The 13,117-nt window shown below is 44.8% G+C and overlaps 1 protein-coding gene across 2 annotated transcripts in view; it reads left to right on the forward strand.

Annotated features, from left to right (window-relative positions):
* Positions 1-1,390: 1,390 nt before the first annotated feature.
* The window catches only part of aqp9b (aquaporin 9b), an 87,723-nt gene continuing 75,996 nt past the window's right edge, over positions 1,391-13,117 (forward strand). The window contains exons 1-2 of one of the 2 annotated variants that reach the window (XM_069910828.1): positions 1,391-1,745; positions 3,926-4,052. In XM_069910828.1, the coding sequence (XP_069766929.1) occupies positions 1,641-1,745; positions 3,926-4,052 (232 nt within the window). In that variant the 5' untranslated portion in view covers positions 1,391-1,640. Of the gene's footprint in view, positions 1,746-3,277; positions 3,379-3,925; positions 4,053-13,117 lie in introns of those variants that run through there. The other variant, XM_069910829.1, reaches the window with a different exon arrangement.

The raw sequence follows: 13,117 nt of genomic DNA on the forward strand, positions 1-13,117 counted from the left end.
AGTCAGTAAGAAAGAATTGAAATTAAGGCTTTAGTTCTGACCAATTCTACTTTGAGGAAACACTCTGACACATTAATGAGTATGTCAGGTGGTCTAAACACGCAGAACAATGTTGTACTGTTGCAGCCAATCTGCAGCAGGCAATAGCTTCAGGAGTTTCAGGGCTGTACGACTGAGGTCCTCATTGGAGTTTCTGTCTCTTCTGTGAATGCTCAGATTGCAGCCAGATTGTATCCAGAGTGATCATGATTGCTTCATCTCAGCTGCATTGTGAATGGAATGGAACATCTTGCTGGATCCACTGATATCGGTAAGTTAACCACACACAACATTACAGCACAGGAAAAGGCCCTTCATCCTTTCTAGTCTGCGCCGAACTACCTCATTCCACTGAGCTGCACCGAGTCCATAGCCCTCCATGTACCTGTCCAAATCTTTTTCTTAAATGTTAAAATTGAGCCCAAATTCACCACTTCAGCTCGTTCCACACCCCCACCACTCTCTGGGTGAAGAAGTTCCCCCAAAAACATTTCCCTTTTCTCCCTTAACCCATGTCCTCCCGTTTGTAGCTCACCTACCCTCAGTGGGAAAAAAAACCTTCCTACTCTCTCTACACCCCTCATAAGAGATCTGTGGGGTTGGGTAGATCTGGAGACATCAGGGAATGTTAACAGCAGGACAGCAACATGATGTAGACTGGAAGCAGAATCAGGGCCATGACACTGGAGCCACCTCATTCCTTCATATCTTCAGTCAGGGAGCAGTCTTAGCTCTCAAAGACTGAGGAGGCACCTAAAAGGTTTGGCATCCTTAGATCTATCCTACTTCTGAATACGTTGGCACCAAGAATCACACACGCTTTTTCTCAGCATTTACCTTACAGTTATGATTACATTGAAGTTGTGAGCACAGGCATTATCCTTAGCAAGATTTGGAAATCACCCTCACTCTTTGCCAAATACCACCTGTTTGACGATGAGGGGCACAGACTCCATGGGCTGAATCGCCTATTTCTGCTCCTTTGTCCCATGGACTTATGGAAACCTCACCTTCAGCAAAGGGATTGCCTCATTTGATTCAGAGTTGCCCTCTAAACTTGCTGAGCAACTAAGGGATGCAGTGCATGGAGATAGTTCTTGCCTGTGGTGAAGTGAGACGCGGGATCGCCACGTTGACGACCTTTTGGTTGAGTGAATGACTGTGAAGTTGAAACCCTTGGCGTCTAATTTGCCTGCTGGACAGGTAGAATCGCCCGCCTCTTTCTCTCAATGCTGTCCCCCACCACCCAGCCCACTCGCCCCAACCCTACCTCAAAAGCAATGCGTTTGAAAGCCCAGAAAGGACTTGGGCGCCCGGGACCCTGATTGACCCGGCGGGCAAGTGCACGCCTTGGTGATGAATGATTAACCCGGAGCGCTGGAAGTTTGGGCAAAAGTGCACAATGCTGCTGCCTCTCCAGTGACGGCAACTTCTTAGGAAACCTGGTGGGCTTTCAGGACAAAGGGGTCGGCGGGGAGTGAGCGAGCCGGTTGGATGTGATCACCTGGCGCAGCGGACCAGCCCGGGGGAGGGGTGTCAGTCCACCGGCGGCGAAGTTCGGAGAGGGCTGCTCTTCCACAACACGAACAGAGGAACGCGCCATGGAAGCCCAGACCCAGAGGAAGAGTCTGGTGGACAGATGCAAGCTGCAGAACACCTGGATTAAGGAAGGGCTCGCTGAATTTCTGGGATCTTTTATCCTGATTGTGAGTACCTCCCTCTAACTTCATCCTCATCTCTCACCCTGGGACCCTAGACCCCAGGTCGCCTCCAAATAGTCGCAAAGATCCTCTTGGTCAAATTCCAGGGAAGTTTGAACTGAAGTGTCAAATTAGACCTCCAATTTTTAATTTCAGCAAGGATTTTTTTTTAAAAAGAGGGAGTTAAGGAACAAACTTTTTTTTTGGCAGATCCCACAGTCTGTGCCCGGTGCTGTAGAGCGGATAACTGCTCCCGTGTTATTCCCGGGTACGTTCACTCTTTGAATTATCCGAGACATCAGGTCTTACGGACTGGCACCCAGAGCTGAAAACGGCTGCAAAGTCTCTAGGGCGAAACTAGAACTTGGGGCAAGACAGGAGATTTAGGATTGAGATGAGGAGGAACTGCTTTTCTCCAGAGGGGTGGGGGGTGAATCTGTGCAATTCATTCACTGTCCATCGACCTCAGTAAATGCATTTAAGATATTTTTTTACAGCGGAGGGGAATGAAGGGATATGGGGAAAAGGCAGGTCGGGTGGAGCTGAGCCCATCATCAGATCATTGAATGGGAGAGCAGGCTCGAAGGGCCGAATGGCCAATTCCTGCTCCCTATTTCTTAAGCCCTCTGGGTCTTTGTGGGTCTCTGCGCCATCGGAAATATTGCAATAGCCGACTAGGCAGATGTGCCATCGGTCAGCAGGGAGAGAACAGGAACAGAACGCAGCATCAATCGGTTGGGGAGGGGACTCATTCGCTTTCGCTGATGTCACCGGGATGACTCTTTAGCTCCAGAGCCTCAGAAGCAGTCAGTATTCTTTTCAGAGAGGAAAAGGTTAGTTAGAGGCCATTCACCCCATGGTTCCTATGCTCAACCTATGAAAGAGTCAAAATCCCTCCTCTCCCCCCTACCCCCCCCCCCCCAACATGCATAGGTTGTCTTTTTAAATATTGGTCTACCTTTTAGAAAGTGCCCACCTTTGCACTAGAGCAACTTAGCAAGGCTCCTCAGACAGCATCTTGCAAACCCACCAATTAGGCAGTCAAGAGAAACAAAAACAGCAAAAAAAGCAAAACACAAAAGTCTGGTTGAAGTAAAAACACGACGCTGGAGAAACTCAGCAGGTCTAACAGTGTCCTTTATATAGCAAAGATATATAATCAATGTATCGGGCTTGACCCCTTCATCAAGGTATGAGCAAAATGTAGGCAGGTGCCTGAACAAAATGGTGGGGGATGGGACTGAGGGGGAGAAGGTCTAACGCCCAATTGTTCGTCTGAACGAGGCTGTATGGATCAGTATAGAAACCAGAATCGGATCCATTTTATCTCATGGCATATAAAGAAGTTAAGGAAGGATGGACTCTCACCTCCCCAGGAGGAAGCAGATCACTGGTAATTGGACGGGGAAACTAGCAGGTTGTTGTGGGGAGCTGTCTGTTCTACACAGGACCATCTCAGCACACACACCAACTAGTCTATGTACAAATGTGCTGGAGAAATGTGGCAGGTCTGGTTTCTCTCATCAATATAGCTCCGTTCAGATGAACATTTGGGTGTTAGACCTCCATCACCTCCAGATTTTGTTCGGGGAACTGTCTACATTTCGCTCATACCCTGATGAAGAGCTCAAGCCCGAAGGTTGGTTATGTATTTTTATGTCTGCTATATAAAGTAAACTGTTTGACCTGCTGAGTTTCTCCAGCATTGTGTTTTAACAAAAGCATGGAAACACGACCTTTGAAATTGCCCTCCAAGCCACACACCATTACTGGGTCAAAATCATGGAAATCTCTACCTATCAACATTATGGGCACATTGACACCTCAAAGACTGCAGCAGTTCAAGAAGGCAGCTCCCCACAACCTTTGTCTGGGTTATAATGAATAGTAATTCATGGCTGGCTCAGCCTGTGAAGCCCACCTCCTTAAATGCTGGAATCCAAAGCTGGAATCTTGCACAAACCATGAGCTGTGGTAGCAGCCAGTCAGGCAGCATCCGTGGGTAGGAGTGGGCAGGCAATTTTTCAGCTTGGGTTCTCCTGCAGAACAATGTTCCATTTTTGTTGCACATATTAAAATCCAGGGATGATTATTATTAATGTTTTACGTTGAAGGGTAATTAGGATATTAAAAGGATATTATCTTTTGACCCAACTAAATATTGTTCAAAATTCTGTGTCTTGCAGCTGTTTGGTTGTGGTTCCATTGCCCAGTCAGTGCTGAGCAGAGGAGCAAGTGGAAATATTTTGACTTCTTCCATTTGTTTTCCGTTCGGAATTACCATTGCTGTTTATGCCTCGATGGGAGTTTCAGGTACGTGAGGACATTGTTCTCAGAGTGAAATATGTAAATGGTGAAACAGAAAGTGAAGGATCATCATTAACCAACCCAAGTTTTGGTTTAGGTCTGGCTCTAATATTTCTTGGACTATTAATATTAATAAAGGTAACATGGCTATTTCTTGAGTGTTTGGCTGCAGCCTTGAGCGTATAATCCTTAAACTGTTGGTAAATCCAGGAAAAATATTACTTGCTGGCCATCAAGCTCTTCATAAGGTTTTCAGTCTATAAACAATGAAGCTCAAAGAATATTTTAATCATAAAGCAAACTATAAATTTGATTAACACTTTGAAAACTCCATAATGCTGCAAATTAAATCTGCATTTGAATTATCAAGTTCAAAATTTTGAAGCAATTTGAGTGAAAATGATAAAAACAACTATAGATGTTCATGATCAAAATTATAACTGAGATGGGTGGAAATAATTCAGCAGATCAGGCTGTACATCTGAAGGACTGAAATCTTTAATATATTGTATGTTTTTATGTCGTCAGGTAGGCAGAGGCAGATTTATTACCACCCAGGCCCCTAGGCTGGGCTTGAATAAGGACCCCCACCCCAGGTCCCTCTGACCCTGTCCCCCTGCCCCACAGTCCCCATCCTTTATTGAGTCAAATTAAGTGAAATTGTTCAATGCCCTCACATATTCTAAATTTATTTGCCGGGTATGTGCTGGGAATACACCAGTTGGTGTTTGGTTGTGGAATTGGACATTTTAGAGCCTGCAGTTTTGCACCGGCTCTCACATTTGGGAACGGATGTGGCATGTAATTTATTATAATTTTCATTAAATAAATATTCCTGGATTAAGATTGTTTCTTAATGCTAACTGTCAGGCTACATCACTTTATTCACTTATTATTTTGGACTGGCTTATGAAACCTGCACTCGGGACCCGGCTGTCGCTCTATCACATCAAGCTACCAACAAGGCACTATGGGCACTGGAGGCTGACTGGTGATGGTTGAGTCAATGAGCGATGAGTCAAAGGGACCAGGGGACAGAGGTGAACTGGGTGGAGGGGAGTGGGGTGGGTGGAGGGGACGAGGAATAGAGGGTGATCAGGGATCATGAGAGGTTCGGGGTCCGGTCCCCAAACCCGGGACAACCTGCCTCCGCTACCCTCGGAAGGGTTCAGCAACAGGTTCCCTCCCACTGTCTGCCGCTGCTGCTTACTCACTGCCAAGTGCTGGTAAGCCTCTAGCGCCCGCAGTGCCACGTCGGTCAGGCTGACGTGATAGAGCAACAGCCACTGTCCTGAGTGCATGGACCCGCATGACAGCTTGAAGCACCACCCCTCGCTTCATAATAAGTATAATAAGTGAATAAATTGTTGTAGCCAACTGTTAGCACCAAAACGTCCCAGTGCCAAACTTCATTAAAATCAAACAAAACTTTATTTTATAGAAGCCAACTGCTAACCCCAAATAATTTGAAAAGTCTGTCAGTTCTAAAAAAACTTGATACAAAATAACACAGGAGAGGGAGAGTCTTTTTTTTAAAAGTGAATCTCAGCTCCACAGAAATATACTGATAGTTAAGAGTCTTTACCTCCTGTGGACGCTGCAAGACCTGCTGAGTTCCTCCAGCATTCCCGTATTTTTACTTTGTAAAAGAAGTGCGCCCCCCCCCCCCCACCTCAGGGTGCCCAGCACCCAGGTGTGAGAAAGCACAACTGACCGTTTTCATTGCCGAATCCAACAGGGAACGGGGAGAATAGGACACGTAGTGGTGAGTGACCTGGAGGTGGGTCCGAGATAGTGACAGGTTTCCGAAATGGAGCGTAAGAGGAAGATGTGGCGCGGGGATGAGTGGATGGGCGCTGTGCGGGATAATGTCATTACGGGAGATCACGTGGTTTCGTTGCAGTTTATGTATTCTTTTTAAGGCAGGCAAGATGGGACCGTTTCTGCACCACTCTGCATTGTGGGTACAAACGCTGACATCTCTCTTGCTCTACCCCTGCTCCGGCAGCATTGCACCCCCGTGACGGTTCTAATGGGCCCCCTTACCTTCGAGCTCGAGGCTTCAGCCTAATGGTTAATCCACCACTGTCGGTCAGAGAGCTGCACAGGAGAAACGCAGTAAACTTGACTTCTTCACAGGGTAGGGGGCCCATAAACTTTGAGCAGAGTCCTAAGGCAAATAAAATGTTGAGAATGACTGGAATAAGATGCTGATTGAACTTTACATAAAGAGCAATATGTATAATCAGCCTTCATGTTACTTTCAAAGCAAAATGAAGCTCAACAGTTTAAGAATTCTTCCATTCTGAACCAAGCCAGCAACCTTTTTGGAAGAGCCACCCGATGTATCATCCAACATGTATCTGGTTCCAGGGTAGAGGATCAATTGTCAAAAAATGATCCATCAAGATGTAATGACTTTCAGATGGATGAAACAGCATCAGTTGCGAATATTTTACAGGAGAAGTTAAAAATTATTATTTTGTTTAAAGTGCTAATTGCTGAAATAAATCAGGAACATGGGGTTGGATTCTCATTTGTACCTTCAGCCATGTTTTGAAATGTTTAGAAATCTTGGATTGTTTTTGCAGAAGTTCACTGACAATAAAAATAAATTGATCAGGCTGCACTTGGCATTCTGGTCACCCAATTACAGGAAAGGTGTGAAGGCTTTGGAGAGTATACAGGTTTATCAGGGTGTTGCCTGGATCAGAGTCTGGACAAACTTGGGGTGTTTACTCGAGAGCAGTGGTTTTCAAACTTTTTCTTTCCACTCACATCCCACTTTAAGTAATCCCTAAGCCGTCGGTGCTCTGTGATTAGTAAGGGATTGCTTGAGGGGGTATGTGAGTAAAAAGGGAAGGTTGAGAATCACTGGTCTAGACCCAATTGTTACTGAAGTATTTTGCTTGAGAAAAATTGTCCTTGGTCCATACCCTTTGGAGTTATGAAATGGTGCAAATAACGATTTGGTGCAAAGGTACAATTAAAACCAAATTTTTTTCTTCCCAGTCACACACCACCTTAAGGAATCCTTTACTAATCACAGAGCACCTCTAGCATAGGGATTACTTAAAGTAGTATGTGAGTGGAAAGAAAAAAGTTTGAAAACCACTGCTCTAGAGTGTTGGAGGTGGAGGGGAGACCATGTAGAAGTGTGTACAATCGTGAGAGACATGGATAAGGTGGTCAGTCAGAATCAGTCAGATTTACCCAGGGCAAAAGCATCACTCACTGAAGGAAATGTGTGTAACGTGAGGGGGTAGAAATTTAAGGGAGAAGTGCAGGCCAAATATTTTACACAACTGCTGGGTGCCCGGAAAGACCCTGAGTGGAATAGTAACATTTAGAAGGGTTCTAGTTTTTTTAAAAAAAATTTATTTTTCACACTATGAACCATACTGACCAAAATACACACAAACATTTCCCTCTTGAATATACACAGTGTCATTTTCTCCCCTTTTCCCCCCTCCCTTCCCTTCCTCCTTTACCCCCCTCCCCACCCACTCAATGTTCAACATATATAATACATTAAACCCATTAAACAATGTCATCACACAATGTTTTCGCTGTAAGAAGGAAACGGGAACAACAGTACATGCAATTTGGGCATGTGAGAAAGTGGAAACGTTTTGGGAAGATCTAAACCAGGTATTAAATAAAATCACAAAAGCAACATACCAAAAAAGGAGGGTTCTAGTTTGACACATGAATGTGAAGGCGATGGAGGGATATCTACCAGGTGCAAGCAGCAGAATTTTAGTTTGATTTGGATATCATGTACCACACAGACATGTGGGTTGAATGGCCTGATCTGTGCTGCACTGCTCTGAATTCTCTGTTCTGTTGTATTGATTCAACGGAGTTTCATTTCATTGCCATGACTGCACCATAATTTAGTTAAGTTAAATAAAAAACAGTGAGCAATAATTATTCATGTAGCAAGCATTGATCCAAAGGTAAAGCAGATTTTAAAAATGAACTGTAGATACACTGCACGGTAACAGGCGCCACTCAATTACACCCAAATGATCTCCACGCCCAGTACGTTTTGAAGGATGGGAGGAAACTGGAGCCCCCGGGAAAAACCCACGCAGACACAGGGAGAAAGTGCACAGAGAGCGCTGGATTCGAATCCTGGTCTCGATTGCTGGCGCTGTAACAGCGTTGCACTAACCACTACCCAATACATAAAAACTCCTTTCAGACAGCATGGACTCGAACTTGGGTCAGTGGCACTGGAACAGCTTTGCACTAAACACTCCGTTAACCATGCCATTCTTTTATAGAGATTAACAATGGGGATATATCCAGATTTCCCAATATATCAAATGCAAGTATTTCCACTATCATTGGGTTAAAAGGAATAATCAGCTCTCCCCAGCGGGGGGGGGGGGGTAAGTTGTGTTATGGTTGCATCAATACCATTACAATGTGGTATCAGGATGAACTCCAAATAGCCTCCAAATAGTACACAAATGTGGAAGAGAACCAGTGACATCAATGCTCATATCAGCTGCTTCTCCTGACCGGGACATCAGCCATCAGTGCCAGTGGGTGTGAATTGGGGCAGGAAGGTGCAGGTGAGGCTCTGGAGCAACCACTGAGCTGGGAGGCAGGGGGTTGGGGCTGGTCAGGCAGTGATTGGCAGGTCGTATGAATGTGGCTGTAGGAGTACCCAAGGATGGAGGTGAATAAACTGAATCCCATTGCAGGACTCCACATCAGAGCTCTGGAATCAGATCATAGTGCTCTGGTGGGGTAGGGGCGGTGGTGGGGGGGGGGGAGATGGCCATCAACAGGTGCCCCTGGACAACATAATCCACATTCCCTGTAACGGTCCAATGGAGAATGATCCTGCAATGGTATCAGTAAACACACCATGCTAGAGAAACTCAGCATAGCAAAGATAAAGGTACATAACCAACCTTCATCAGAGTAAAGGACACTGTTTGACCTGCTGAGTTTCTCCAGTATTGTGTTTTTACTTCAACCACAGTGTCTGCAGACTTTTATATTTTACTTCTGTGTGGTATCAGGATTGTTGTGTTCACTCATGATAAAAAAGGTTACTTGGATAAATTGTCAGAATGACACAAAACAACACAGAAAATTTTGCTTTTATATTTCACTCGTGAGAAAGAAAATGGATTTTCAATTGTAAAAGAGAATAACAATGGAATCAAATCTCCAGACAGATAGTTATGAATTATGATACATACACACCCATTAGATAAGTCTCACAGAGTAAGATTCCCTGAAATTATCATTAATGTATATGAACTTGAGGCTGGGAGCTAAACTTTATATTCTACTGAATATAAATGCTCTTAAATGTTCACTGAACTTCATATATGCAAGTTTACACAAGCAACAAGTACCATCAGGAGTCACTTAGGTCTAAACGTTCATTTTATTGCCAAATAATTTTAAAATGTGGAGCGGTGCTATGGCGGCACTACAACTCCCAGAAGGCATCCAAACAGCTATGTGATCTCAGTGCATGATGACATCAGTGCGCCAGGCACATGATTCGGGCTTTAAAAAGTTTGTGTGTTTTGAAGAGTAAATCCGTTTGCTTCGCTCTAAAAACACCTCGTGTGGTTATTTCATCGTGTCCACTGTGATTCCAGTGGCCACAAAAGCAATATGTTGCTGCACTTCACTTGGTGCCTTTTCCATGCAAAATAATTTTATTCTCCCCTCCTGTCTCCATTCTTCTTCGCTTTGTTTTTTTTTACTTACCTTCGCCAGAGGAAGTTTGGGATTGTTTTTCAACTACACGTGAATTAACCAGTCAAAGCAGCTCCTCCTCTCTCCCAGCCTCTCGCCTTTCAGAAATGCCTCCATCCATTCCTCTTTCAGGGATCTTCAGCCTTCACAATGGGAGGGTGTTTATTGGGAGCTCCAATCCGCTGCTACAATCCTGCACAACAGTGTCGAATTAATATCCCTGCTACGAGGCCAGAGGACTCCAAAGACCAGCAGCAACAGAAATTCACCAAGACAATGGCTATTTAACAAAATTGGTTTTATTTTCCAACTACAGAATAAGATAAATGTTTAACTTATCACCTATTAAATTACTGAACTTAACCCTCTCTTAATTCTAAGCGCATGTGTGTGGGTGTGTTTGTGTGTGAAGATGGTTCTTTTTCACTGTCCAATCATTTACTGTTCATGTCTCCAAGTTCACTTGATCAGGCAGTTTTCAGTACTGTGCAGAGGACCAAACAGTCACTACATTCAATAGGCTCTGGCGCCGTAACTTAAGTTGTTTCCAGACAGGAAGGTTTTTGGTAGGTGCAGAGAGGTTTGTTGTTCTTGGGCACCCAAACTGATTTCCTTCAAGCAGCAACAAAGTGTCTTACTGAAGAAAAATGCCTTCTTCTTCCAGGTTACCGCAAAGAGTTCTTCTCTTCCCCTATTTCAGGTTAAACATGACAACCAGCTGTGACGGAGATTTTGAATAGGCTGAACTCAGAACTCAAAACCCTTCTTGAAATGGGGTCTTTAGCAGGCTTTTCACTCTTCAGCCTTGCACTGACTGCTGGAGCTTTTATCTTCCTCTGTCTCTCTTTTTGTTTCATTTTCAGTTTTCTGTGATTCCAGTGGCCACAAAAGCAATGTGATGTTTGCTTGTGAAAAGTGGCCTAAACTACCTAATCTTTTTCCCCTTTTAAACAGACATTTTATGAACTTATCCCGTTACACCTCATTGTCATGACTTTGTTATTTGTAGAATCAGCATACAGTTTACCCACTACCATCTGGGTAGACATTTTTAAACCCTTCTCAACTCCATAGAAACCAATGCAAAAGTATTTATTGTCCAATTTGCAAACAATTCACTGACTGTATTCTTTCCTCTGGCACTCAGAGAACTGTCCATTTTTTAATAGTCCTGGCCACTTGATGGTAAGGGTGGAACAGTCAGTGTAGTGCTCAGTACAACCCTATTACAGCGCCAGCAACTTGGATACAATTCTGGCTCTATCTGTAAGGAGTTTGCACGTTTCCCCCGTGACCACGTGGGTTTCCTCCGGGTGCTCTGGTTTCGACCCACATTTCAAAGATGTATGACCTTAGTAGGTTATCTGGTTCTAGCTGGATGGGGCTCATGGGCCAGAAGGGCCTGTTACTGGGCTGTCAAAAAAATTAAATCTCCTAGGCCGTGCCTTGTGATGGAAGTTGACAATTCCCCTTCAGCTTTGTGGTGCCTGAGCTGGCTGATGAAGACTCTGCAGGGATCCCAGTTTCTGGATGAGGCAGTTGATGGCTCATGGGGCATGTAGATGAATAGTTTGCTCCTTTCCCCACTTGCACTTGATTTCCTTGTGTGTATGAAGCTCTCAAGAGTCTCGATAACATCCTGAAAGCTCCTTTGCCATTTTGAGCAGTCATGGGATGGAAAGTCCTGGAAGTCAGTGGGGATGTCTTGGTTCTTTGAGATGGTTTTAAGCACATCCTTGAATCCTTTTCCACCAAGAAAGGAACTGTTTTGGAAGTTTGATGTTGAGCATTCAAACAACATGGCTTAACCTACATTGCCAAGTAAGCTGTAAATAGGATTGTAATACCATGGATATTTATCTTGGAGAGGACACCAACGTTGGTTGGCCATCCCTGAATTTGAATGTTGGTGGGATCTTCCTTGTTGTTTTGAGATAGTGGAACAGGTTGAGCAGGTGTCAGGTATAAGAGGGCAGCTTGTAGTATGTACGTTTTAAGTTGGGTCTCAGATCTTGAATTAGTTCCAATTTGATGATGAAGGTTCATGGGTTTGCTTGTATCATGTACACACCAGTTACTGCACAGGGGAATGATGAACGCATTCAAGGTGACTTGAGATGCAAGAGACTGGACTTTGCTTTCCTTACCCCACTGTTCCTAACTGTCCATCATCCCTCCTTTAGTTGAATCCACTTCCTTACTTCTCAGACTCCATAATCTGCGGCACAGTTGATGCAAATCTGTAACCGCGCCAGCGAACGGAATCTGTAAGGAGTTTGTACATTCTCGCCGTGTCTGCGTGGGGTTTTCCTGGGGGCTCCAGTTTCCTCCCACCATTCAAAACGTACCAGGGGTGGGGTGTAGGTTAATTGGGTGTAGATCGGGCGGCACAGACTCGTGGGCAGAAATGGCCTGTTACTGGGCTGTATTTCTAAATTTGAATTTAAATAATCTGCAGTCCTTTGTTCCCTCCACATCACCCTGCACATTGTGTCGTCCCCCCCACCCCAGCCTCTGTCATTATCTCCATCCCTCCCCCTCACCTGTCTCCATCTGCTCCTCAGTCTCTCCCCACCTGTATCATTCCCCTCACCTTGTGTACGCTGGGTATCTCCTCTTTGCCCTCATATTCCTGCTGCAGGGTCTCAGAAGCAGAACCAGAATTTATTCTCATGAACGTATCGTGAAATTTGTCATTTTGCAGCAGCATCTTTAGTGCAAACATTCGTATGAACCACCTTACAAAATAAATTAAAATAGTGCAAGCAAAAGAAAAAGGCAAAATGAGGCAGTGTCTGTGGTTCATTGTTCATTCAGAGGGGAAGAAGCTGTCCTTGTGCCACTGGGTGCTCATCTTCAGGCTCTTGTACCTTTTTCCCAATGGTACCATAGTGAAGAGGGCATTGCCAGGGTGGTGAGGGGTCCTTGACATCAGAGGTTGCTTTGTTTAGACACCACCTCTTGTCGAGGTCCTCGATGGAGTTAACGACCCTATGGAATTTTTTATTGTCCTGATCATTGGCAACTAGCCAGAATGCTCTCCATGGGACACCTGTAGTTTTTGAGAGTCTTCGGTGACGTACCGAATCTCCTCTAACTCCTCACAAAGTATAGCCGCTGGCGAGTCTTCTTCATGATTGCGTTGACATGGAGGCTCCAGGACAGATCCTCAGAGATGTTGACACCCAGGAATTTGAAGCCCGACCCTCTCCACTGCTGACCCTTTGATGAGGGCAAGTTCATGTTCTCCTGATTTCCTCCTGAATTCCACAGTCGTCTCCTTGGTCTCGTCCCGAGACGTCAACCATCTCTTTCCCTCCACAGATACTGCCTGACTC

The sequence above is a fragment of the Narcine bancroftii genome, chromosome 14 (genome assembly GCF_036971445.1).
Source record: "Narcine bancroftii isolate sNarBan1 chromosome 14, sNarBan1.hap1, whole genome shotgun sequence".
NCBI lineage: Eukaryota > Metazoa > Chordata > Chondrichthyes > Torpediniformes > Narcinidae > Narcine > Narcine bancroftii.